Source organism: Osmia bicornis, chromosome 4 (assembly GCF_907164935.1).
Source record: "Osmia bicornis bicornis chromosome 4, iOsmBic2.1, whole genome shotgun sequence".
NCBI classification, from domain to species: domain Eukaryota; kingdom Metazoa; phylum Arthropoda; class Insecta; order Hymenoptera; family Megachilidae; genus Osmia; species Osmia bicornis.
In genome coordinates this window covers 7,796,444-7,823,628 of record NC_060219.1, presented here as the reverse complement: position 1 = coordinate 7,823,628, position 27,185 = coordinate 7,796,444, and the positions used below count along the sequence as shown (strand labels likewise).

At 41.4% G+C, this 27,185-nt stretch overlaps 2 protein-coding genes across 9 annotated transcripts in view; one reads left to right on the top strand and one right to left on the bottom strand.

Moving 5' to 3' along the window:
• The window catches only part of LOC114873998 (FK506-binding protein 2), a 161,487-nt gene that overhangs the window by 108,848 nt on the left and 25,454 nt on the right, over positions 1-27,185 (bottom strand). The gene's annotated exons all lie outside the window — the stretch shown is intronic.
• Positions 1-27,185, top strand: part of LOC114873996 (protein NDRG3) — a 77,792-nt gene that overhangs the window by 26,965 nt on the left and 23,642 nt on the right. For 4 of the 7 annotated variants that reach the window (XR_003789030.2, XM_029182845.2, XM_029182843.2 and 1 more), the window contains exon 1: positions 23,802-23,891. Coding sequence is in view for 1 of the 7 variants with exons in the window: in XM_046285535.1 (XP_046141491.1) it covers positions 2,924-3,007 (84 nt within the window). In the remaining 6 variants the exon portion in view is untranslated. Of the gene's footprint in view, positions 1-2,923; positions 3,008-23,525; positions 23,892-27,185 lie in introns of those variants that run through there. The other 3 variants (XM_046285535.1, XM_029182846.2, XM_029182844.2) reach the window with 3 other exon arrangements.

The following is a 27,185-nucleotide window of genomic DNA, read 5'->3' as shown; positions in this document are numbered from 1 at the left end:
TACAGATTCTTCGTTACACTGCCAACCATTAGATGCTGCCATATTTTCGTTCGACTAAAGAAACGAGAACGATCTTGTTCCTTGCTTCTTTCTTTTTTTTTTTCTTCGACTCTATGGATGTCGATACTTTGTTCATCTTTATTGTGGCCCTGGGAAATTGTGCGAATAAGCGCCGTGGAAGATTGAAGTTTGATGTTTATCAGAAAATGTGAAAACGTAAGAGAGTAGGTGAATATTTTCACGCTTATTTGTTAGTTTGCAATGGAAAAATTTATTTATGGGTGGGTTATTCCCGACCAAATTCGAGTATCGGATGCCCAAACTTTTCGAGTTCTAGAACATCTATACTTTAAAGAATCGAACCCCACCCGGTCCTATATTTTCGGGTTTTGACATACCCCTAGTAATTTTACTTTTCTTTATTGTTTTGAATAGAAAATTCTATTTTGAATTGTATATTTTGATTTGAATTGCACTATACTATGTACTTATCTTCTAGTACAGAGACAATGGCCATTATCGTACGTAATGAACGTCGATGACCCATCCCTTTCTTCCATGCCTGTTGTTTTCTCGTTAAAATAAAAATCATTAGACACGCAATCGGATGAGAAGCTACTTTTTAACCAGTAATATTTCCAAATTCCTTCTCTAACATTTTCCGCCAGTTACTCAACTTTGCGTTAAGCATCTGACCGCTTCGCGACAAATCCATTTCGACGTTTCAGCGAATTTTCACTGTAAAATTCGCTGCATTTCCCGCCGTATTCACATTTCACCGTACCAGCATCAACTCCAAATTATTTGACCGGAAAAGAATTTTTCATATTCCGTGATCTTCTCGCGTTTACTCGATTCCAAAAATCCGTGGTTGCGATTAAATTCTCGCGATGCCTTTTCCCGCTCGTCCGAATAGTTCGCGAGGAATTCTCTTTGTGATTTCCTATTCGTGATGAATTATATTCAGTGATGTTTCGATTCATATATTAAAAAATGCAATTTACGCAGTTCGTTCTACTGGATTTCTTTTGTACGTGTAATTTTATTACAATTACGCGGCTGTATAGGGCGTACGTTATGAAATTCTCGCGTTTGAACATTTTGAAGCTTGCGAGAACAGATTTCATGAAACTGCATCGTGGATGGCAGGTTCATTACCTGCGGTTTCGTTCGCCACTAATCGTCGGAACGATCTTAATAGGCTAAATAATGACGGTGTCCATGGCCAATCACAGCTTTTACGCCCTGTAGCTAATTAAGTATCTAACGCAATTTCATGAATGACGCAAGATGCTAGATATTCATAATCATAATTAACTTATAATTTTTTAAACTATCGTGTGTTCAACATAAGAATATCCAAAGTGACTAATAGATATTTATAATGAAATATAAAATCATTCAAATGGGTGTAATAAACCGATGGTCGTTCGTTGCATTGGAGAACAAGAACTGCATAAGACAGGTGTATGGATTTATTCGACGTATTATAATCCCGTTCCATGGCACAAATCTCGGTGACGAATCAGCATTTTCACCAATACGGATCGAACGATCGCGACGAATAACAAGGAAAGGGAGTCGTCCGAATGGATAGAGCAAGGCGGAAATAATGAGGCAAAGGAGAGGCCTGTTCACGGTTCCCACGAGCCATCCCGATGATGAAAACGACGAGTCTCGAAGGAAGCGTAATTACGCTTCGAGGACGCCTTGAGAACCGACGAGATTATGAACAGGGAGCGTGAGAGCAGATGAAAGCGTGTCGATGGCGTCGGGAATTAACCCGGTTAGTAAACACGTGTTCTGGTTTAAGGGAATCTCGATCTTGAGCAGCTTCTCCGCGACTGAATCAAGCGTTTACCTCCGAAACGAGCGGAATTAACTCGCTGAATGATCGCTCGACACCCCTGTATCTCGCATTTGAATAAATCGTTCAATTACAATATTTCAACTAATTTCATCGAGCAAGCAAAAATTATTTGAACGTCTGTAGGCATCCATAGCGAGGCAATTCGTTTAACTCCTACACTAGGGATGTTCTGCTTCTCGAAAGTCAACTAGAGATCAATCAGCGACAGAGGGTAACATCGATCGAGCGAATACTTGTTCTCTTAAGCACCCGAGGTTCGGGTCGAATCGAATCTGAAAAATTCGGGCGAACTCGCTTGATCCCGCCCAATTTCTCCCAACCAACCCCCATCCCGAAATCTCGGGTACCTGCACTCCCTTAGCCAACAGGCTTCAATAGATAGAAATAAAATTGTTAAATCGTTGTTTCGATAGCAAACGCAAAATATCCGTGGTACGTGAGAAGTGTTCGAAACGCAGTGGTTTAATGCCGACGTCGCGACGTCCACGTCAGGGATTTTGTACGCAACAGCAACAGGTATTTCAGCGTTGTTTGCACGCAAACGTCTGCGACTGACATTATTAGCGCTGTCTGAGCGATTCTTTGACGAGGCAAGTGTTTCCTTTTTTTTTTTTTTTGAATCGCTGTCACAGTCGATTATTACGAAACGCGTGATGGGTTGACAACAAATGGAAACGGGGTTCATAGACGCGTTATAAAAATCCGGATGAAAGATATCGAGCTTGTTTCATTTGTATACGAGAAAATACGTGTTCCCGCCTGGGTGGAACATTTTCCCCCGGCGAACGAAAAGCATAGTTTTCCGCGGAAGCTGCACACGGAGAGATATCGAAAACGAAAACGGTCTCTTTGAATCTAAAATGGAATAGTAACTGGAAGAAGTACGTGACACTCGGTGCAATATGTATCGAATCGTTGTCTCGTTCTGCTACGGAGAAACACACCGAGGCAGACAGGCAAATGCGATATTCAAGACGCGATCTCTTTCATAGTTCCGATCTCCGGAGATTCGGTCACATTAAACTTACATAATTTGCTTGTACTCTTTTCCAGGGTTTACCGTTCAACCGGAAGCAACGTGTACGAGAGACTGTCCTCCGACGGAATAGAAATGAATTCCACTACGGAAAATCTACGGTGAGTTTCACAAACACGTAATGTAATTTTCTAACTAAAAAATTTGGTGGGTTGTTTGTAAAAATTAACCCTAATTTGGTAACAATTACGATTAAATATTTCTTTCATAAAGTGAAGAAATCTGATTTTAATCAAGTGTAAGGTATATAGTTAAATTAGAAAATGAAAGAGGAAGAAAATTCTGAACACTATTATCGTTATCTTAAGACGATCTGCAAAATCAATCGAACGTTTTCAACAATGGGAAGAAATCTCTAATACATATCTTTATGGTGCCTAATTTCCTTCGAAGTAAATATAAAGTTGGCGGAGTTTTATGCATCACATCCAGTTTCTATTGATGTTCCGATAGAATTGAAGCTAGCAGATAGGAGGAAGGGGACCCTCGTGAAATTTTAGTGACCCTATAAAAGCGGATGTTTCCTCGCAAATCCGTATGCTCGCGTTCTCCATCGATTCACCGAGACTCGGTGTTATCAAAGAACTTGCACGGTTTCATCTTAACCATCGTAGCGTCTCACTTAACGACACCGTGATAGAATCAAAACGCCCCGATCATCCGTTTTATTCCAGAATTCACTTCGCCAAATCACTTCACAAATTCTCTCGCTCGACGAGTCGAAAACTTCACCCATAACGATCTCTCCGTTTCCTTATCGGTAATTAATTTCTTCCAATCGATTCAATTCTCATTCGATTACCATTTCAATTCGAGAATCTAAAATTTCTTAGCACGATATCCACTTAACATTTCTTGTTACGACGTCTAGGTACTTCTTTAATCTTCGAACAACGGACCATGAAGAGAAGCCTTTCTCGTTTAAAAATAATACATTTTAATTTAAATTAATTTTCTTCTACATATTTTGTAAGTTTTGGGTCTCGATTGAGCCAGACTCTGCTATTTAACGGCTAGAATAAAATAATTTTAAGAAATCAGGATATGCCATCGTAAGTCCAAATAATGCACGATGAGTGGAAAAGTTAGTTTCTCGAGCGAAAATGTTGGGAAGAAAAGATAGCCAAGTGAAATTCAGCGTGTGGACAGCTTCGAAGTGGAAGCGGATATAAAGCTGATCCAAGCCGACAGAATCTCGCTGGGAGGTTCAGAAATCGGCTTAAAGCTCGATACTCTGTCGCGTTTCCATGAAGAGTGCAAAGTGTAGTGTGTACAGTATCCGAGAAGGAAGACCTAAGTATCCTAAAGGGAGTCGAGCATCTCCAAAAATCCCGATACATTTTCGTACGCGTCTCGAGGCCTGTAGCCAGGCGAAAGTTCCGTTGGTGTGCCGTTGCTTAAAGTAGCACCTTCAAAATGATCTCATCTTCCTTGTATAAGAGTGTGAATGAGATTGAGAAAGTTTTACAAGCTATTCAAGAGCTCTTGGAATAATTTATTATTTAAACGTCGAAAGATGACAGGACAATCATGGAATTTACTTTCTATGTCCCGTGGCAAAATCATCGATCAACTGATCTAACCAACTTGTATTAATTTTCGATCGGTCGATAATATTCGGTTCTGATTCAAACCTGTTCCCTGCGGATCATTTTCTTCGGTGAAATTTCACGACGCAGTGGCCGCGTTAGAGGATTTTGGAACGTGATCCGTTTCCGGCTTCTCCAATACCGGGATGCAATCATCGTTTGATGCCCGAGGGATGACCGAAAGAGGGCATCGAAGAAGGGAGAAGGGTTACCAAGAGAATGGACGAAGGATCGTGGTCGAGAATGAGATTTAGTTGGAGTCGGGAGTGCAGGGCAACAATCACGGACGATTGAATCGGCCTCGCGAGAGATATCGATTGCTACCAACCGATCGACCATCCTGTTTTAAGGCGCAATGACTGGAAGCAGCCTTGCAACTTGTAATTCGTTGTAATTGCTTTCTACGCTCAGCTTACGGCTAGTTGAGATCAAGAATTTAAGAGTATCGTTTAAGACTCTAAAAATTGGACGACAACGCCATTGCCGAGACCTTAAACTCCGTGAAATACTATTAGTGTAAAAATGAATACTCAATTATTTTGTCAATTTAATGAACTTATCATTCATCCTCATTTAAAAAAATTAAAGACAGAAATAACTGAAATGTATATGCCGCGAGTTAGATTAGGTTAGTTCTTTTACACCATTTTGGTGGTCTCTACGGACCAATCAGATTATAAACATAAATCAATATGGCGTTAACCTAACCTCAGAAAGTTAAACCTTGTATTTTTAAATTCCTATAAAATATATAAAAGAAAATCAATAATTTTGCGTATCCCAGAGTAGAATTCAATCCAGATATTATTAAATACGTTCAAATGATAAGGATACATAATTCTTATTATGATCTTCGTGCCTTGCTTATTTGCACAATAATTACATCTATTTTCAATGCATGCGCAGTCATGTGTACGTGGCTTTAATGCACGCCAGGATGCACTATCTTTAGTTACAGCCAAGTCTCGTGCGCAACGTATAATCCTCCACTAATACCGTTTGTAATCTCATATCGTAGTTCCTTTACACGCCGGAAGACGCATCTATACACGCATTCTCGCAAATTTACTACGTCAGATTTGCATACGTCAAGCAGGGATCCTCCCTTTTCACCTTATGCAAATTTCAATTTTCACTCGTTCTCTGTGTTACATTCGACTCGAACGTTTCCTGAAATTTAACCTTTGAACAATAAAAGCGTTTTCAGAAGAATGCTCCACGTACGAATTTCTTTCACAGAACAATAACAAACTATCCATCCGTGAGATGATTGTAATACAACAGCAACAAAGAGAACTATAACAGTTTTTTCGATATTATTTCAACAACAAATTCGCGAAGCCCGAGTAAACATCGGAAGTGAAAAATTCAAGAATTCTCGTAAAAACACGGAAGAAAAATGAGAAGGGAATTGGAAATCGAGGGAAAGAGAGTAAGAAAATGAACCGACAGCAAGTTTTTCCTCCGGTGTTCTACCGTGTAAGAAGCGCCGATGTGTTTGGAAGTTTACGAACTTAGAGAAGGGTTTTACTTATGTATTAGTTCATCACAGAAACGACTATTACTGACGAGGATCCAGCTGCGGCCCTTCTTCTTACACTTCTCTTTGTATCCGGTCTTTTCTTCCATTCCGTTGTTTCACGTATTTATGAAAAACATTAACCGACGTGGAACGGCAGGAACACTGATGAAAACACTCAGGATAATACATTGCATGAATTTTATATTTTTAGTAGATCATACGATACTTCTAAAATATTGTATAACATTTTACAAATTATAAAATACATTTGATGACACATCACTATTATTATATGAATATAGTCGGGTGTAATTAACGCGGTGGCGATGCGTTAAATATTAGCAGTTAACGTCTTCGTGGCGTGAATCATAATCAACTACTTTCACCGCATGCAAGAAGCACCGTAAACTAATAATTGCAATGAATTTCACGAGCATTAAGCCAGCTGTAGAAAGCTTGTAACGAGCAGCAACATTATAGATTAGATCGCGTCAACGTGTTGAATTCTAGTCACTGTAGTTAACCCTTTACCCAAGATTAACCTTTGGTTTCTAACCTTTGGCCGGATTAACGTGTTTCAAAAAGATTCGAAGTGTCTTAGAATCCTTTATTAACTGGACGTAAGACTCTTGCAATTAGAAATTTATTTTCAAATATTTAATGAATACTCACATAGAATTATTGCATCTTTAATTCGTTCCATTCTGGTGGAAATCCCTAGCAGAAACTGGTCAGATTTGCGAAGTACCAGTGGAAGATAAAAAGAAGAAAAGGATATTCCTGAACGGTCGCGTAGTCAGGTGAAATAATAGCTTCAGAAAAGTGCACGATGTTGAAGTGGGTGTACCCACCGCTGTCAAGATTCTGATTTAATAATACATCAGTCGCGACCAGATTCCCCGCGTCACCGTTCCTTTTTCTCATTCCGTAATGTCCTTTCCGTGTACCAACACTTTCTCGTTGTTTTATTGCAAATTCCCATTCTCCTCTGTCATATGAACTTTTTATCGTACGTCTATCGTAGACGTCTCTCAGTGAGCAGGAATTCACTTATTCCGACTGGACTGTAGATTAGAACTTTCGCTTTTATATTCTGCAGATGCTTTATCCGCGTGTGGCGAGGATTGCGTTGCGACGACTGTGAATTCTTCGAAATTTAAAAGAAGGAATTAGAGGTATGCGAGGAGCTTGAACATTTCGTCCACCAAACCCGATTTGACCTAACCCGACCCGCTATTTTGGGGTTTTCGTCAGAGATACAGATTTTCTCAACTGAAACCGTCGAAAGTCGTTATTGAGGTAGACGATCGAAGCGATGTACAACGAAAGTAGGAACAAAGGGAAGAGAAAGAACAGAAAATACTGTTTGCCAGCGTAGCCTGCACGAGAAAACGTAATTTCACCTATTAACCGGCAACAAGGTTGTTGCTTCTCAACTATCTAACCAACCGCGGATATCCCCGCCGTAAAGACGGAAAGAGGTTCCAACCAGGGTCTTTTACACGCTTCGTTATGATTTCAGCCAAAGAGCTACCGTGCCGTATTTTCTTAAGGCCACGCGTTGCTTTCGTTTCTTGTTTTTACCGTGTAAAGGGTGGAATTTTAATGGTCTGAAAAGGAACGAAATTCAACCACCTCTTGTTTTCAATATCCACCGTTTCGTCGACAAATAAACATTTCAATTCTACCTGCACTAAATACAACACTGTACCTACGAAATTAATTGCTATCCGCCAACACGGAACCGGCACGGAACGCCAGGAAAAAGTAAACTCCCGCTACCGGCCACATAACTTTCCCCGTGTACCAAAAACGTAAATGCATACTCGATGCGAGACGTTAATCGTAGCTTCGAAGCTAGTAGCTTATATCCAACTCAAAAACACGCTCGCTACGGCGAGCTAGAAAATCGGTTTTCGGCCATGCCTCTTGCAGCTTGCTCCATTTATTCGTAAGACGGTCACGTTTTACTTTAGCCCACTGCCAACCGCGTTACCCCGAGCTACGGTAAATCAACTAACCGTTTTCCAGTATACAGGCCGCACCATAATAAGTGGGCGTAACTTTAGTGACGAATTCAGAAGTTGCATTGGAAAAGAAAGACCTTTTCTTTCAAATTTCTTTGAAACGATGACCAAATTTAATTGACCCCATTTCGTCAACGACCCGGACCACTTTTCAAGAAGCACACTTTTCGTGTATGATAAAATATCATAACACCACTTGCCTCGCAAGCCTTGATCGACGTTTCCACCCACGCGATGTAACCTACAGAACGAAGGATGCCCCTCGAACGCATGCTTAGAGGTTTAGGTAGCGGCTAGTAAACGGACCGCATGCTCGTAAAATGCGGCGATCGCAAGACCGCAATAAAGACTTCCGGGTTGTCGTGTGTGTGTTCAAGACAGACGCGAAAGTTGGATAGAGATGAGGATGACGAGGATGTTGGTAGCGGGAGAATCGAGTAAAAGCACACCCGGTGGACCAGTGCCAGGGTTCGGCGGTAGGCACTCGTACTCATTGCATCCGAATCTCCAGTCGTACGTAAAGGGATGGGTATTTATGGTAGTGCTACATTGATTCGTGTAAAGCCGACGGTACTTGACCTCTTCAACGTAAAGTAGTAGCCGGTCGGAAGCCACGAATGAATTCGGTTTACTCCTGGCTACCTGTGGATACGATCTACGTGTGGGGCCTTCGTGGATAGAGACATTAGCAAGGGTTACTTTATGTACAACCGATACTAGCTGAGCTGAAAATTTCATCTGGTACCTGAATTTGCGGCCGACCAAAACTGCGAATGCATCGGCCCACCCGATACATATATACCGGCGAACGTGGCTGAGTTTACTTCATTTACTTCTCCGTTTTCACGAACGATTGCAGGGGTGAATTTCAGACGATTAAGAGATAGGAGATTTTTAAAGAATTTAATAAAACGTGAAATATATGAAATTATTTCTTTAGAGACGATACGCAATACGTTTGCATTTTTAGAATGATTAATTTTTTAGCTGGATACATAATTGGATATGTACAAAATAACTGAAGTAAGTCAAACTCTACCTCTACAGTTAAGAGTTAAATAATAATCTCAACGATCCAGTTACAACAATTTTACTCAATTGTGTGGGTAAAGTCTCGTATGCGCGATACACTCCCAAAACTCTCACGTACAATTGTCATAATAAATTCCAGCAATTTGTACGCTCGCCGCAATGAATTTTCCGTGCGTTATATCCGCATAGTCGTCTCTCCAGGAAAAGTATGGGCTAAGTGAGATAACGAGCCAACAAAATACAGCGAGTATAAAAACCGTTTGCCCGAGGCTGATTACAAACTAGCGCAAGACCGATTTTAGAATAATTAATCATACGGACGAGTAGTTGCAAAGAGGTTGAACTTCCGGAAGTTATAACGGTAGCAGGTTTAACCGTCTGTCATGATGCTTTAATAATAATTGTACGTAAGAAGATGGCCCGTGTAATATGACGGTAATTAGCCGGTTCTTGGAAGCCGCAAATGGATACTGGAACAATTCAACTTAACCTCGCTTTCGTAATTAATAGCGATATCTAGTCAGAGTTAGGTCCTGTCTAGGGTGGTCCTTCAGGCTAGATCAAATTGTCTCCCGCGAAGCGGAAGCCCACGTATACTTGCAGATTTCTCGGCTGGGTTAGTTACCAGGGAGATCTTATAGCATGCTCTGAACTTAGATCAAGTTATAATCGCGTCAGATATTCGACCGGCTAACATATAATTTACCTTCCCCTACGATTCGTCTTCCATCCAGATTTTCACCTGACAACCATCTATTACTACAAGGACGTTGTAGATTTCTCTGTCAATAATACATTGCTACTATCTATTTCTACTTGAATCTATTTAATAACTTAGATAATCTCTGGTTCGCTTTCAAATTTTCACATAATTCAAATCAATTTTGAATACTTTAAAGATTACATTGTCGAATCGTTTTCCTATTTCCGGTTCGTTGAAAATGACACGATTGACGCGTTCCTATCCGTCTCCTCAACGTTTGTAGAGCTCTCTCCTTGTGCAGCACCGAAAGGATCGAAAATTTCTTCCATTCCTGCTTTCAAAGCGACTTCCGGATGCATTTCTTATGAATCTCGAGAATTCGCATACTAACACAAAATTTTTAGGTCCGGATACGACAGATACATTTATCAGAAAGAAAATAGCGTCCCATAAGTGTCCAATAATATTTAATAGAAGTTCGAATTAACGTGACGTTATTTAAATTATTGGATATTCTCGAATAAGATTCGTGGCAAGAAACAGAGTTTCTCAAACTTCGAAGCGGTACGAATTTCGGTATAACCGGAAGCGATTCGTAACGAAGGAAGAAACGAGGAAACAGGATTGTTTGCGACGAACGATCGGTTCGATAGCAATAATTTTCCTCGTTATGGTAACACGCGCAACGCGAACGAGTCCCATAATGCTTAAACATAATTTATTACGTATCACGTTGAACACAGATGCGTAATACTGTGGTTTTAACAAGTTTCGTGGTTATCCACAGGCCAGATAATTTACCCATAGATAATCGAGAGTTTACTGCTTTTGCGGCTGAAACCGGTGCGCTCTTTCCCTCTTGATTTTCCACTCTTTATCGTTCTCCCTCCTTCCGTCGCATTATCGTAACACATACCGACTAAGTTAACTCGCACGTACGCGACAGGGGGTGAAACGAGGATTGGCGTTTCACCCGATCGAGCTGAAAACTTTCACGGCGAACATTTATGTCTTTTAGCGTGACCCGTGTCGCGTCAGGAACCGAGAGCTTATTCATGTTTAACCGTTGACTAGCCATGGAATCCATTAAAACGTAGTAAATGATGAGATCAACCGGTTCCCGGTACGGTTGTATAATTCAATTTTCCTGCTATCGTTCAAGTGTTTGGAAAAAGAGCAATTTACTTTATGAGACGGTCATAAATTGCCTCGTAAATGGACCACGTTCTAATTACATACTCCACGTTGAAGGACGAACCAATAGGAATTTCTGTTTTTATTCGTGAATCATATCAGAGGCTCGGTTCGAGGTTGATTTTCACGTTTTCAAAGGACGATTTGGCACGAAATAAAACCACAAAGATTCATAGTATTCCATTATGAATTCATTAGGGGAACTTTTTTGAAGCCGACTCGACCTCTCAAGTACCCACACCTCCCTACAATTCATCATTCAACTCGATTCTTCTCTACCCAAGTGATCAGCAACCAGTTCACGAGTAGCATACAAAATTTCCATAATTTTCATTCAGTACACCTGCTTCGTCTCCCGAAGCTAGTTCCCGTGCTTTCGTAACAAACACAAGAGGAACATCCGAAGTAGAGGGAAACCAAAACAGAGAACAACTGCGACAGGATGGCGAGGATCAGACGCGTTGTCCAGTTCGACGACAAAGTTCTTACGGTTCAGCTCGTGTGATCCTTGTGTCGGTCGAGCGCAAAGCCTGCACCTCGTTTGCCCTTACGTTTCTCTTCCAGGTCTAGTTTCGTCGCTGGCCGAGTACGTACACAATGGTCCGGTCCCACGTAACCGTTTGATAGAAGGAAAGCCGAAGAACAAGGTCCTTCGCTACACCGAGACGTTGATAGCAACGATCCTCGAACCAGAGAAACCCTCCACGAGCTTTCCATCTCCGTCTCTTTGTCAGTCGAGTTTACATGGAAGCTCATGAATTTCAGACGCGTTCGTGCCGAACCTCCAGCTAGTCCGACTCGCGTTAAGCAATAAGCTAGTCGGACGTCCGTATCGGAGTATTTACGGGAAAGGATACTCGTAATTACGCGACCTACCGTGCCGTACCGGCAATGAATCTTTTTCCCTGCTGTATGTTTTTCCTGATTCGTTCGAAAAGGCGCGAGGCTCCTTTGCTCTGGAGAATTGAACGAACCCGGCAATTTATCCAAGAATTCCGACCCTGTTGATATTTTTCTCTTAAAGGGTACACATCGCTTCCTTTCGCTCCTAATCGTTTCGTAGATGGGGTTTTAACGAACGTTCTCTGTACTTCGTTGCGGTAAAATGTTGGTAGCAAATTGTACGTCGAGAGACTCCACCTTGCACTCTTCTGGATTTAGTACACCTCGTTTGCGCGATAGATAACGGCTCTCGTATGCAACGGTGGATTCTTTTCTAATGGATTCATTACAATGGCTGTTACAATGTAACCAGTTTGCAATTTCCAAGCGGAATATATTAGCTATTAATAGCGTGATTAATGTCTTGCGAGCATTCAATCATTTATAAAGGTGCAATCGTTGCCATTTGTTACTCGTATATTCTTTGCATTTTTTTCTATTAAACGTGAAAAATAGAAGTTGTCTATTATTCAGCAAAGAGATATTTGCTTCAACGCGCAGGTTGAAATGAAATTAAAACTTTTTTTGAAATATAAAGCAAAATATATTTGTCGAAGAAACACCGGTTTAGTTTCAAACAAACGTGCAAGATCGCGTGGTTTAATTCTCGCGTTTAAATCGCAGCTTTAAAGAAGATGTACAGAGATACTTTCAGAGCGCGATAAATATAAAAGTTGAACGTCATAATATAATTTTCACTGGTACATCTTTTCCATGGGGTGTTTCGTGGCTATACGCCGGAAGAAATATGCGATGATGAATGTAAAAGTCAAGAGATACAAAGCGAAATTCCCAGGACCGTCCAGGAAAACGAATGCGTACGAGAAAATGGACGTAATAATATGTACATGCATTTCAAAGGAGAATTACGCCGACATTAGGAATACAAATGGCACCGTCGCGCTTTGCTACGCACCTTATTTTTCCTATTTATTTTCTAATATTTGGCAGGATCAGCCCACGCATTTAAACGAGCTATTGAAACACACCGCGTGTTCTACATAAACTGGAAGTAGATTTAAGCATCATAGGAGAAAGCTGTCATACCTGTGTAACGTTGTCGGTAAACTAATATAATGCAGCGGGTGCTAGATAAATTCCCACGAAACGGGAATTATCGAGCGTCAATAGAATGCGTGTACTTTTCACAGTTCGTTTGTTTCTCTGGCATAGCTTATATACATTCATGCGTTTCTAAGAGGAAATTATATGGCAGGGAGCGAGTGCTTACCGTACATGCTCTAAATAATTTAACGATTCTAAATGTATCATACTAATTTATTCCATATAACAAAGAGTTAACATGTAATAAAAGCAGCTCAATAATTTCTGTGATATAAAATAAGAAATCTGAGATCTGTCATTTTGACGTATTCGGTTGTTCCGGATATTAACGAATTGCCCTATTCATCCTGATAATCGTATCGATTGACAATTGTGAAACGTGAAATATCGCGACAGGCATTATTCATAAAATACGCTTGATTCGACAGCGCCCAATAATGGTGCTCGATCCTCGATACGGTTCGAGATCGCAAACAAAGCGCGAATAAATGTTTGAAGAAGTTCGTTCCACAGAGAGCTACGAGCCATTGTAAGTCCGCAGGATGAAAGAAGGAATGGCTGTGCGAAAGATAACAAAATATACTCGCGCCTACTTTCTTCCCTTTTTCCGATCTATCGTGTACTTTATGCTAACTCCCATTGAACAGCTAACGTTGTATCCATCTTTCTACGGGAGCACTGAAGCACCAGCGATCGAAAGCGAGCATTTCAATCGATCCCACCAATGCGTACGGTTATATCGGAATTTGCAATTCTACTCGATACGCCTCGTACTTGCATATCCAGTTTGCATCTATACATTCCTTTCATCTTCAAAGTGGGAATTAGAAAGCAGGATACTTTCAGAAAAAATGAATTATAATAATATCGAGTGAGAGGAAACTCTGAGCCCGCCATTCCCAGACAGGAATCCTAGGCTCTAACGATAAGAATATTTTTATTTAATGAAATACCCGAAAATATCGGGTCAAGTAGGGTCGGATACTGGAAACTTTCGGGATCTCCTACAAAATTCTATCGAATTGTTTTCCCGTTAAAATCAAAGAATAGAATGAATCCGTTCGAAGCACAAAAGGATCCTAGTCCTAACTCCCGCATAAAATCGTTCTGGCAAGAACGTCCTCGCGATTTCCTTTCACCAGCGAGTCAGTGCTCGTGGGGAAGTCTCCTCGAGGCAAGGATTTCCTTTTCTAAAGAGTTAGGGTTAGTACGGTACAAAAGCTTACATAACGCACATTTTCTCGCCAAGTATCTCTTTCTCTCGATCGGTATACCTGTCTGAACCAGGGAGACGGGCTCTTTTCAAACCTGTTTTTAAGCTGTATCGAGCGCCAATAATGCAATAGAAACGTGCATACGTTCATTTGCGCTCACCTTGCCGTAACGAAATCATTAACCAGCGTCCGCCGGACCCTCCCAACGGTAACGTAACCGCCGCGTTTGTTGGTCCACCGTGTTATTTAGCGGGGATCCGTACGAAAGGCGAACCAAGTCGAGGCTGTCGTTGCATTTCCAAGTGAAACGCGTTCGATGAAACGTCTCTGTTCGGTTGGACGCTCGGGAAATTGAAGTACAACCATAATCTACCATTCGATCAGTCCTGTATATCGCGTGATCGGTTGTTTTGGTGAACAAAGTGTGTACCGCGGATCAATATGATCAAAAATATCCGGGAAAACAGTAAACCAAAAATATGGTGTCCCAAGGATGATTGCCATTCCCGCGACGATGGAATCTCCATGTCAACAGCTTCCGCTTCATCGAACTCTATGAACATCAGGGAAATTGAAGCTATGGTGTTTCAAGGTACGAGGGTGAAGCAGCGAGGCGATCTATTTATCCTGGAACCTTCGAAGATGGTTGTCGTCGACTCCAGACATCCCAGGTGACGATACGTTACACATTAACTCGTGGTTTAAGGATAATTATGCAGCGTGAAATATCTCACGTCTGAGAGAATTGAAACCGCGAGAAATCTAGATAATTCTGGCGTACAGAAAGGTGTTCATCGTATGTGTCAATAATTTTAATAGGCCAATGTTTGTAGATGAAATATTGCAGGGTATAGTAATTTCATAACACGATTGGAATTTATTTTTCGCCAATCTTTTAATTTAAATATTTTCAAACGATTTGTTCTATTTCCTAGCAAAGATATAGGTAAGCTTTTGGTATTCCTATTTGGCAAAGGGAGGAATAAAAAGTCAATGGTCAAACGAGGGAAATTGAATTCGGCAGAAAGGAAAAGTTTGATGGGGCATCGACACAGGCTAAAGCGTATTCTCGTGGAAAACTATTCGAATGTATTCGAGCCAGTTCGAAAACATGGCCGGGTAACATATGCTGGCGTTTGCCTCTCATTTTACAAGACGTTCACGTGCAGTTTCTTGCAAACCTCGTTGCTCAGAATTTGCAAACGCATGCACGTGCGTGCCATTCGTTCGAACCTGTGTCTGCGAAAGTATAAGGTACAGGTGCGAACGGAGGTGACGACTGCAATTGCAACTTGCAACTACCCTGGCCACGAATACGTGATCCACTATCCTCGTTTCTTCAGGAATTACAACGTGCCCTGGCTCGTTTTTACCATTTGGATTTCGAAATACTACCACAGAAAATGTCGACAACTAATCAGCTTTGTAACATTGATCGTTCAACAAATTCTGTGTTTCCGAATTAAATCACAAATTGTTGCAAACATAATTAATTCGGAGGAAAATTCAAACTTTTTTAAAAAGAATGGCGTTTACTTGGAGTTCACTGGTACATATATACGTAATTGGAGCTATGCTTTTATCAAAATGCTAATAAATTTGAGGGCAAGGATGATTGAAGGGAAGCGAGATATCAAAAGAGGTCAGAATCGTCGTTCGCTATCTATACTCGCTCTTCCGTTCTTAACCTCGAAAAAGGCATCGGAGACGGTGACGACCCAAGAGTCGAATCCCTCTCCATTTGGTGGAAAATAAATTGCCAGAAGGAGCCGGCTCCCTTCGTCCACTTTCGGTCTTCTCTTTTGAGATAGCCGAGGAGAAACTGCCCTATGGCTGTTCAGAAGCTAGACGAGCAAAAGAGGATTTACATTGATCGGCAAATCCCATCGGTTTCGCCATTAAATATTTACAGTGGACGAGGCTCGGGGATGAGACTGCATCGTCCTGAGGCTCGCCTTCCTAGACATACATAAGTACATACGTGCAAGTAAATCTACTACTACATCACGTGTCTGTCATATTAGAGAATTTCCCAACAAACAGATTCTCTTCGCTAATGCAATAAATTCAATAGTGGATTCTAACCCTTGCTTCTACCCTGTTGCAAAAATAAAATTTTATTTCTGAACTTGCGCAGAAAAATATAATTAAATCGTCCACATAATTTCGTTTTCAGGCTCAGATACAATGACGCTTTAATTAAGGGTCAAAATCACCACACCCACAATATCCATTTTCTAAGGGTACCTACAGTATGATATTAGATATTGAATAATAATTAATAAACCGCATAAGTACATTGAGTAAAGCTATTCTGATGAAAATGCGAACAAGAGAAAGAAAGAGAATCTAACGAATGAAGTGCAACGAGGGAAAATCTCAAAGCAATTAACATTTAATCGACTGTCGCTTACACCGAATCGAGCGAGGAGTGGCAAAACTTGCGAACAGTCGCGACACCGAAAATTAAGAAGCGAGGAGCCGCGTGCCAACTCGATCGGGGAGCAGCTTTAATTAAGTCGAATCCCTTTTATGCTAATACCGCGGCACCGGTTCCTCCGAACTTCCCTCCAAGTCCCGCGAACTCTTCGAAGACTTTATCGGGTCTTTACCGGCTTTAGATTTCCTGCTGCACACGCTTTTCAACGGGAGCAGCGACGAACGGAATACATATTTATTCAGCCGCGCTTCGAAGACGGACCGCTCGATTTGTCAAAATTACGCGGGAATCGGAGTCTCCTCAATCCCGTGGAAAATAGAACGGCGTACGGTTAGATGTATAACCGCGTACAGAATGCCGATGCATTTGCATAATTGTGCGTACAAATTTCAAACTTTGCCAGAAGGATTTGCCTGGCTCACGATGCGAGGGAACCACGCTGCGTCAATGTGCAGCCACAATTCCTCGTTCGCAGATTCCGGTTTCTATTCGATGAATTATTTATGCGAATACGCGTCGTTTTAAAAGCCGCCGTAATTTCGCGACGACTTCTCTTCTGTTTGCATTTCGGCTGCTTCGCCGGAAACTGAACTCGATTCCCAACGAAATATGTATTTCTTTTTAATTCGTCCGTCGTTTTCATGCAACGTCCTTCTTCGCATTGATGAAAAATTGCAGTGGAAAAATATGGTATAAATTCAATGATAATAAGGAAGTGAAATATTTGAAATAGTTAAATCATAACGCAATTATTGAAGTGATTTTATGAACTTTAAAATAATAATTAAGAAAGTGTAATACTAGAACCGCCGAAATAATTTGTATACCTAATAAAATGCACCCAGAGTACAATTTTATTTCGAAATAAATGTAAACGATCCTTTTTATATAGAACTTTCTAATACACGTATTACCCGAGGGAAAACGCGGTTATCTAGCCATGGAATGAATGTTCCTAGGTAATTTCACGTCATGGTTTAGCTATGAAGACTTATAGTAATCGAACAATATCTCCAATATCTATATCCGTAGATTATGAATTGAACGGGGGCGATCTTGCGAATTGAACGAGCTAACTTTAACTCTTCTTGACACCTCCATTAGAGAATATCCATAATATACCAACGTTAAAATATTTTAACATTTACTACCTTGCTGCTTAAATATAAATAACATTCTATTCAACCGACGCATCGTACCAATGCGAAATCCTCCAAGTTATCTCTGAAAGATTGAACAGTAACCGGAGAATACTAATTTTTCGAAATGGAGTTTGCCCGAATGGAAATGCAATGTCTCTTCCGTTATATTTCCTACGCGAAGCACAGCAGAGCTGGAGTATAATGTACGGTTAACATTAGGAAATTTGCATTTATTTCGCTGTACAATTTTCTTCGTTTCAAATTAAATCCTGACCAACGAGAAGAAAACTTTCCACCGGATTCACACAGCGATTTGTTCACGATATTCCGTGTCTATTCTTAACCGTTTGCGAAGTTAAAAATGCGAGATGATTACATGAAACCATGACAAACGCATGCGGAATGACGTTTGTCTTCGTTAGAATCCAACCGTAATAGCGCTCTACGATATCACTTGCACCGTTGCCTCCATGTCGCTTTTCCATCCTGTGAATATGTTCTGATCAACTGAATATTTAATCACGTGGCTGATTCGCGTACAGCTACCCCTGATAAGTACACCGCTTCCACGTGCTTACAACAATTATCGAAAATCAATACGTTGTCTCGCATTCATTACTCATTTTATTTCTAATAATGCAAGGTATCTCACGAAATTCAGAATGGTTGAATTTACGTCGTTTAACTCTTCTTCGAATTAGTTCAATTTTTTAATTAAATATGGCGAAGAAAATTAATTTGCACTTATCGGTTCAATAAAATGATACCTAACACATTTCAAGCTCAGTGGCGTAATTATAATTTTGAAATAAGGGGGTCGAAAATATTTTTTTTAACACTTAATTAGCATTACGATAATATCAAATGTAATTCCCTTCAGTTATTTTTATTCCAGATATCGCTTTTTGAAATGTTCGAAAATATTCTGATCTTTATTAGAAAAAAGAAAAAAGATTTTTAAGTTCTGGCCTTTCTGATCCTTAATTGCATTATTTTTCAAGCTATATTTATATTTGGACGTTGTTGATTAAAAACGCATACACTATGGTCACGTTCATTGAACGCGACAGTGCAGCGTATCCACGTAACTTACAGTGTTTCATGGGAATTTAATATTAATACACAATTTGGCTGGCTGTCTTGTAAGCGAAGGCACGCGTACGTGCTTGCAGAATGCAATATTTATATGAACACACGCCAAGGAAAACAAATGAGGATAACGTGACCGTTCCTTTTCTTCTCTATGCCGTACACACATGGTAAGGAAGTTTCACTAGTGTCGGGGACGATGCAATGAGCTAACCCAACCTCTCTTACCAACACTCGATCGAAGCATACCCTGGTGTCTCATTGCTATATCCTTTTGCTCCGTGAGATTTTTACAATGCAGCCTACTACCGGGATCATCGACGGAAGGTGTAAAAAATACTCGAGGGACGTGTACTGATTCAAGATCCTCGATTTAACGATATCCAGGTGTATCGAACACGCTACCTTAGCATCGCATCGTTACAAGTATACTACAGTATACTTTTATAGAACACCATTGAACATTGATAGCCAAAAAGAAAGCATCGATGACGGAAGATAACGCTTCCAAAGGATAATTTTGCCAAATCGAAACGAAAGCAGAGGAAAGATACTCTTTCGAACTTTCCAACGATTCAATTCCGGAACTCTTTTTAAGCACCAAGTACACTCGACGAGCTAGCGATAACGATTTACGGGAACAAGCACTTCCTACTACAGATCATTTGCAACGGGGAACGTTTCTGTCGTCGTTAATGTTTTGCAACAATGCCCGAACTTATCCAATTTCCGTCCAAGTTAAAAAACCTACATTAATCTCGGCCTTGACACGAACTTCGAAACTCCCGAACCTCATTCTCTTTAATATCTCACATACACGTATTCCTTTGAATACCATTCAATTCCATTCAACTTTTTGTTCAATCGAAAAATTAATCATTCCTCGTCCAGACATATAAGGTTATTCAAATCAAAACGTCCACTTTCACTGGACTTTCGTATCGTAACTGATCGTAACCCGACTGGCTAATTCTTTGCTACCAGAAATTAAATAAAAGAAACGTGAAAATGGTAAGGGCAGCTGACAGTCAAAATCAGAAATTAATTTTGGTCATTTTAACAGACTTCAGAAGTCAACTTCAGAAGTTTTATAAAGATTGTAAATCCTCTTCAGATAAAAAGCACGATATACAAGTTACGTTTCAGTAAATTGAATGTCGTTTGAAGGTACCACGAGCAATCGACCTCGACTCGTAGAAAGGGTACAGAAACCGACGAAGAGCAAAGAAGAGTAGCTAAGGAGGAAAGAAGAAGCTCGGCAAGTAATATCGATCAGCATTCAAGTTTTCCTGGCAAAAAACTGGCTACGTAAAGTAGCTTTAAGCCTGGTACCTCGGCGAGGCTTACAGCGATTCTTCACAACGGTTGACAGACTAAATACCGTCCCTTGACAACTTTTTATAGAATGCCTTGCCCTCCTCCAGCTAAGTGCTTACTGCGACGGAAGAACAGCGAGCAAAGAGGATCGAATGTAAGGCGAGGAGAAAAACAAGAAAAAATATGCGTTCCACGTTGCACTGGTATCGTGAATCAGCCCAAAGTGGGTGAACGCGTGGCTGCACCTAGGTCCGGTGTAATCGAGAGGGTGCAACGTGGGTGGAGGTGGTGAAGGGTCGCGACAATATATTCCGCAAAGCAGATCGCGGGATGTACACATAAATATACATTTTTATGACGAATATACTGGCGGAAATATATATATATATATATCGTTTCAAGGAGGAGATTCCCGAGGCGAGCAACGGCGAGGGTCGTTCAGGTGCGACACGTCGTATGAGAGGAGCTCGTAAACGGATGCGAAGAAGAAACGTCACGTCTGACGCCGGATATTTCACACCCACCTGACTTCCGCCGTTTCCGTATTTTTGTTCGTCGTACGCGAGTTGTAATGCTTACCGTGTCGTGGCAAATTGGAGTTTGCCGATGGGAATTTTATTTGTGGCCATCGTAAAACGTTGATGATGTTTCCGGAGTGAAGGTGCCACGTATAATATAAACGAGTTAGGGATCAATACGAATCACTTTAACCCTATTGGTGAATAGTAACGAATTTGTGGTATACCAAGTTTGAATTTTGTTGGCTGAAAATGGCGAATACAAGATGAACGATCTAGTTTACTTGACCATCTCCGTCGAGAGTTTCCTATTCTGGAACATCTTGGAAATTTCCCATAACGGTACGCTTCCTATCTCGAGTAAACACCCCGTTAAGAAACATGGCGCGGGCCTTTTTGAATTACTACCTCGGGCAATGCTCGACGTGTATTAAAATCCTTTTAACCGGTCATAAATAAAGGTACGTTCGGCCAGGTAATCTCCAGGGAGGATTATCCGGGCGTTGCCGAAGCGGAAAGAAGAGACTCTTCGTTTACCTAGGTGTCGTCGAGTAGGGCGTAGACAGTGTCACGAAGGAGGACGGTCCGCGATTTTATCCAACGTCCTACCTCTGCGCACGTTCGCCGATTCAAAATCGTCCTCTCTATCTGTGCAAGGTCCCGGGTCTTGCCCCGCGTTCACCTCACCTCTCGCAAATTTAATCTCTCCCGCTCGCGTCAAAGTGAATTCCATAAAACAAACCGTCTCTCTTAAGCTCTCGGGAGAGCACTTTCGTTTCGTTGTCCCATTCTTCTCATATTTGACTCGATTACCGGGGTCAAGGGAGAAAGAAGGATGGAAAGAAAGACGAGCGAGCACGGGAAAGAGAAAAACGGAGTCAGAGGGGAACGTGTTCGAACCCGGTGTACGCTCCTTGCGGACTAATCCCGAGAACGGGTATAAATGGTAACTGATCAACGGAAAAGAGATAGGAATGAAAGTTGGATGTGACGGTCTAAAGTGCAATTGAATTTCAGATTTACGTCCGACGACGTAATGCGACTCGGAATTGCGTCGAAACGAAAAGGACGTCTATGAATTCATAATATTTTCGCTACTATGTTAACATTGTCTATCGTTAAGCATCTTGTTTAATAATCCAGTTATATAAAATTCGAAGTATACTAGCCGCCGGAAGAACATGAGCTGATCATTTCCCAAATCGATCAGACCTCAAAATAAAAAGTAAAGAATTTGATGAAATATAAAAGGTTAAGCACGATTAAATATAAAGGTAAATTTAAAGGAGGACGGTCTACATATTGAATATGCACAATTTCGCGCTCTAAAAATGGTACTTCTGTCTCTATCTAGCGTCAAACGAAGAAACTAACCAAATAGGATATTCCTTTTAAAGTGATTCCCTGCTCTACCAATTGAAGAACCAAATCTGATTCACGTATACACTCTCTACTTACAATAAGCGACTAAATTAATCAATTAAAATAAACTAATTTACGTTACAAGAATACTATGTGTAACACTAAATTGGAGAATATGTACTTACAGGATGTTCAGCTAGGCTGCGAATCCTTTGAGGGGATGGCAGTGGGTGTGATGCCGAACACTTTTTTCCCTCTATCACAATGCTTGCTAAGGCTTAAACTTTGAATAATTAATGAGAAACATTACCGTGGAGCGCAGGCGCAGCCGCGAGCGTGTCAGCTACGAGATCCGCGCTCGACCGTAGCCGCGAACAAATTAGTCGACGCGTCGGTTCGTAGCCGACACTCCCGAGGCTGCGCATGCGCGCTATGCGCCCTCTAATTACTTGCTGTTTTTCATTAATAATTCGAAAACTGTGCTTTAATGAGCATTTTGGTAAAGGAAAAAGTTGTTCAGAATTGTCTTAGCTACCATCTCCCCATAGGATGTCCACCGCTACCCGAACTTTTAGTTTACCACCTTCAAATTATCCTTCCTAATTGTGACACATGATTGAAGAACTTTACTTGTCTTGTACATAACAACCACTGTTCAGAAATGAAGAAGCTGTATGAATAATGCTGTGTCTTGCGACTTCCAAATATTTTGAATTTTGGCTTTGGTCCCATCTTTGGGATGAATATCCAACAAGATGACCCATCTCCAGTACATGTAGTCCCCAAAAGGGATATTTCCCAAGTCAAACCTAATCTGTCAAATTCTATTAGGGCTGGCCTATTCTCAAGATATTTTGATAATTCAGAGCCTTACAATTTACCATGATATAAACTTTGGAAGAGCCATGTAAGGATAAAAGGTTCTAAATTAGGTTCAATCTGGGCTCTCCCTCGATTTTCCCAGGGTTATCCCAAGATCTAAGGCAAATGATGGCAAATTCTTCGCCTTTTCCCTCTTATAGGCTGTTCAAACTCTTGGACACTAGGGTCTAACAACTTACTTAGACTCTAAGGGATCTTGGACTGCTCTAAAGGATTGACATTCTCCAAAGTCAATTTGCTCCTCAATTCTCGCGCTATATTCGAAAAGAGGAAGCAATTCAAGAAAAGACTGATGGCAAGTGAAAAAGAAAGGAAGGCCTTTTGCTCGACCAAGGCTTTATAGAACGCCACGACTTATCTGTGGAGCAGGTTTGAGCTCGATAAGGCGGAAGTTGATATTATCCAAGGTCGATTCGAGTTGCTCGATAGTCTGCAAGAGGACCCGGTTGGCCCAGCCGGGATTCTCAACTTTGAAGACAGATGTCGGTAGACAGTCCATAAATGATTCGATCTGCTGTACACTGCGCATAAAGCAGCGCGCATTCCCATTGACCAGTCCGTAGTCTCGAGTCGTGTATTCGGGCCAATAGTAATCGTGCGGTGCCTTTGAGAACACGGTACGGTCTCCTCTCGTCAGTCTGGTTGTGGTGCGTTTTCATACGTCACGTCGGGACAGAGAAGGGCAAACTAGGAAGGGAACAGCGTCGAAAAGACAGGCATCGTACCGTCGTTTGTCGCGTCGATTTTGGAGAAATCAAGAGAGATCGTTCAAGTTCTCGAGGGGACATCGTAAAGGACAGAAAGGTCCGGGGACAGGGATTCTCCTGTCGCTCTTTACACTCGCCTAACCGCGTCTCTGTTTCCGTACGAGCGTGTTCGACAGCCGCGGAGAAGCTGCAACTCTTTTTCGGTAACAGGATTCCGGAGCGGGAGCCGCGCAAGACGAGGTGAGTTTGTGGAAGAAATCGAACTGATTATTCGCGTCGAGAGAAACAGTTGCCGAACCGAGCGACATTTCGATCGATGACGATTGCCGTGGTAATAGACCGTCATCGTTCCCGCTGTCAACGTCGACGACGTCTTCTGCGCGAGCCCGTGCGTGCGCGCGTTCCCCGTCGCGATCCACGACGTTCACGATACATTGTCTTTTTTCTTTTCGTCGATCGATGACGGAAGTGTAATCCATTCGTGACGCAAATTTCGAATGAGTCATCCGACGCGTTACAACGGAGATCGAACTTAACCTGAGCTCGATTCTCGATTCAACTGCGACACGTTTGAAACGATCTCCCGCCACTAGGATTTCGCGTTCCCTCGTCGTCGCACGAAGCGTCAGAACCGATAGGATCGACAGCTCGATACGTCACGTCACGGTGGCCCCGGATACGTGGCGATCACTCGACGGGAAGAAACGAGGTTAGACGTTATACACGCGGCTATCCATGCAAAAAATCAATACACGACCCTCCTGGGCCACGATTCAGACGCGCGCGGATATGTTTCTCGAATCCGGGGGATCGCCCTTACGGGCGAAACGTCGCGTCGCGTCGGATCGTTGCGAATTCTACCGAGAAACTTCGGATCGATTTCAGAACCTGTGCGGGTGTACAGCTTTTCCTCTACACAGAGGCACACACGATCGTTTACGTGCGCCGGAGACCGCAGCTGATCCTCCATAGTTTAGGTTTTCGCGGGCGTATTAAAAGCTTTACCGACAAGCGCCGCACCGTGCGCGTTTGTGGCTTCGTTTTCTAATCGAACGGATCGAACGTAAAATAACAGATTAAAAATCATCGTGTTTGCTCTCGAATATTTCTAACATCTTCCTCCTTGCTAATGTTTAACGAGATTTTTCGAATATCGAATTAACGTCAGTCCGGACGTTGGCTAATATGGAAATCGGTTTATTTCCATGCGTGAACCAACCTGCACAGAGCCTTTTATAATCTTGTTCCTTATCGATTATTCTTTTCCGTACGTGCGTCGGTCTCTGACTATAGATTTCCTCGAACCATACGCGAACGTGTTCCGTGAATAATATAAAATTTCATGAGAATTAAATTTCATTTCAACGTACCGTGTATTATTTTCAAAATCAATTTGCATTTTTAATCTATCGTTACATAGAATACGTTCCTCGAGATTCAATGATGGCTCATCGTTTCTAACGTTTAGGAGAGCTCTTAATTGGCTTTAATATCCCTTGGTCCCAAATAGAGAGGGTCGTGGCTGTAAAAGATGATATTCATGCGTTTTACGAACGATAACGGAACAACGTGGTAACAAAATTTCCTTTCCACGGACGGGCAACTCTAACCGGATTACACCGGAAACGGTCGCCTTACGAGACTTTATTTTAGTCTTAACAGCTGACGTTGATATCGTGCAAATTGACAATAGACGAGTGCGAAAGAAATCGTTACACAAAACTTTCCGCCAGCATTATCGAAATATCGGCTGCACGACGAATCAGGCTCGACTTTGCGGACTCGCGATCTTTTATTGCATGCGAATGCCTATGTCGCGAACTTACCGTGTTCGACAACGTTTCACGAAATGTGTGATCAGTGAACCATTTATCAATCGAAACGTACAAATTTTGCCTCTTTCATTTCTGTGCACGAAAAATGATTTCGAAGGTGCACCGATCACTGATCATCGTTTCTCACTGCATCTAGAGTGTTTTCACAAAGGCGCACAGCATTACACCTCGCAGTTGGCATGCGGCCACCGCATGATTATCTCGATGTATGATGACGACTTTGTGCAATGAATTTTGTGCATGCTGACGCCGCACTTTAACACGCATTTAGTCCCTTCTTTAGTTTATGTTGCGCGGGGACCACTCAACGAGGCATCGGCAAATGTTTTCGTCAGAAATGATTTCCATTAACAATGAAACAGAAAATACGGATGTTACCTGCGTCGAATTTGATCAGAAACGGAGTGGGGCTTCAACTTTCACTGGGAGATCAAACAAATGACGACGAGCCTTCTTTTAGAATACGAATTCTAATTTTAATTAATTACGCCTCTAACAGTCCATTGAGAATTTTTCTCGAATTCTCCATGGCAAGTCCGTCCCTGATCTCGCTAGCGTATAAAACCGTATCGAGATCGAAAATTGAAGAACGTGCACAGGAAAGGTCTTGTTAGTTCCGAAATCGTATCGTCTGTCTCTTTCTTAGCCAGAAAGCAATTAAGAAAATTCAAAGCCAGGTAGACAGGTGCACGGGAATTTAATCACTTTTCTGGTCTCTGTAGTTTCCTGAATTAAAAGCGACGGTAACGTTGGCTCTTCTTCAAATTATCATATCTACGGTAAAGTATTATTTGCTTCTCTGAATGCAACGAAATTCTGTTGACGTTGAATGGATAAAAGGGTGATTGCGATTTCGTTTCACCGAAGACAGGTGTAGCCGTCTTTTAAATAGTATGACGTCACGAACAGAAACCTTTGATGCACAGAATTAATGACCACCTGCAATCTTATTCATACCTTTCGACCGTGTTCCGTTTTACTCGATTTTGAATGCATTCAATAAACAGGCAGCTGCTCGAATGAAAGTTCACCGACGACAGTGCAGAAAAAGTTCGTATAAAATTAAACTGCACTAAGTATTGATATAATTTTTCTAAGCAGCGGTTAATTACTCAGGCTAAAGTAATTCGGTTCAATGGTAATCCGGAGAGTGAAGTAATTAACACGTTCATTAACAGCACACTATTGGAAATTCATCCATCATAGACCACTTTCTAATTGCTGCTTTACGTTAATGGTATAACAGCAACTTTATTCAAGACAATATTTTTCTACTATTTTCTTTTAATTATTCAACCAAATCTAATTTACAGTACCGGTCAACGGTAACCTCCACGGTGTTGTACTATTTTTCAGAATACCTGACAGAATTTTCATCCATTTTAAAATAAAAAATTACAAACTGTACATATGACGCTGGTAGCAAACTTGTTAACCAAAAAAAAGAAAAGAAGGAAGCAATTAAGGAAGTTATTGGAGCATTCATAAGATTCAACAGAAACGTAGAGAAAAAAAAATGATTATTTTCCCTGTACTTGCATACTTTGACCTGGCAAACACGTTCTCGCGTAAATCCCGAGAAAAGCTTTTCATCAGTGCGTTTACCTCGCAGCGAAAGAAACGAAGCAAGAGCCGTTTCCAAGCGGTGTTCGGTAGAAAATAAAACGCGAAGAGATGTAAGGGTATGATTGCGTCTGTG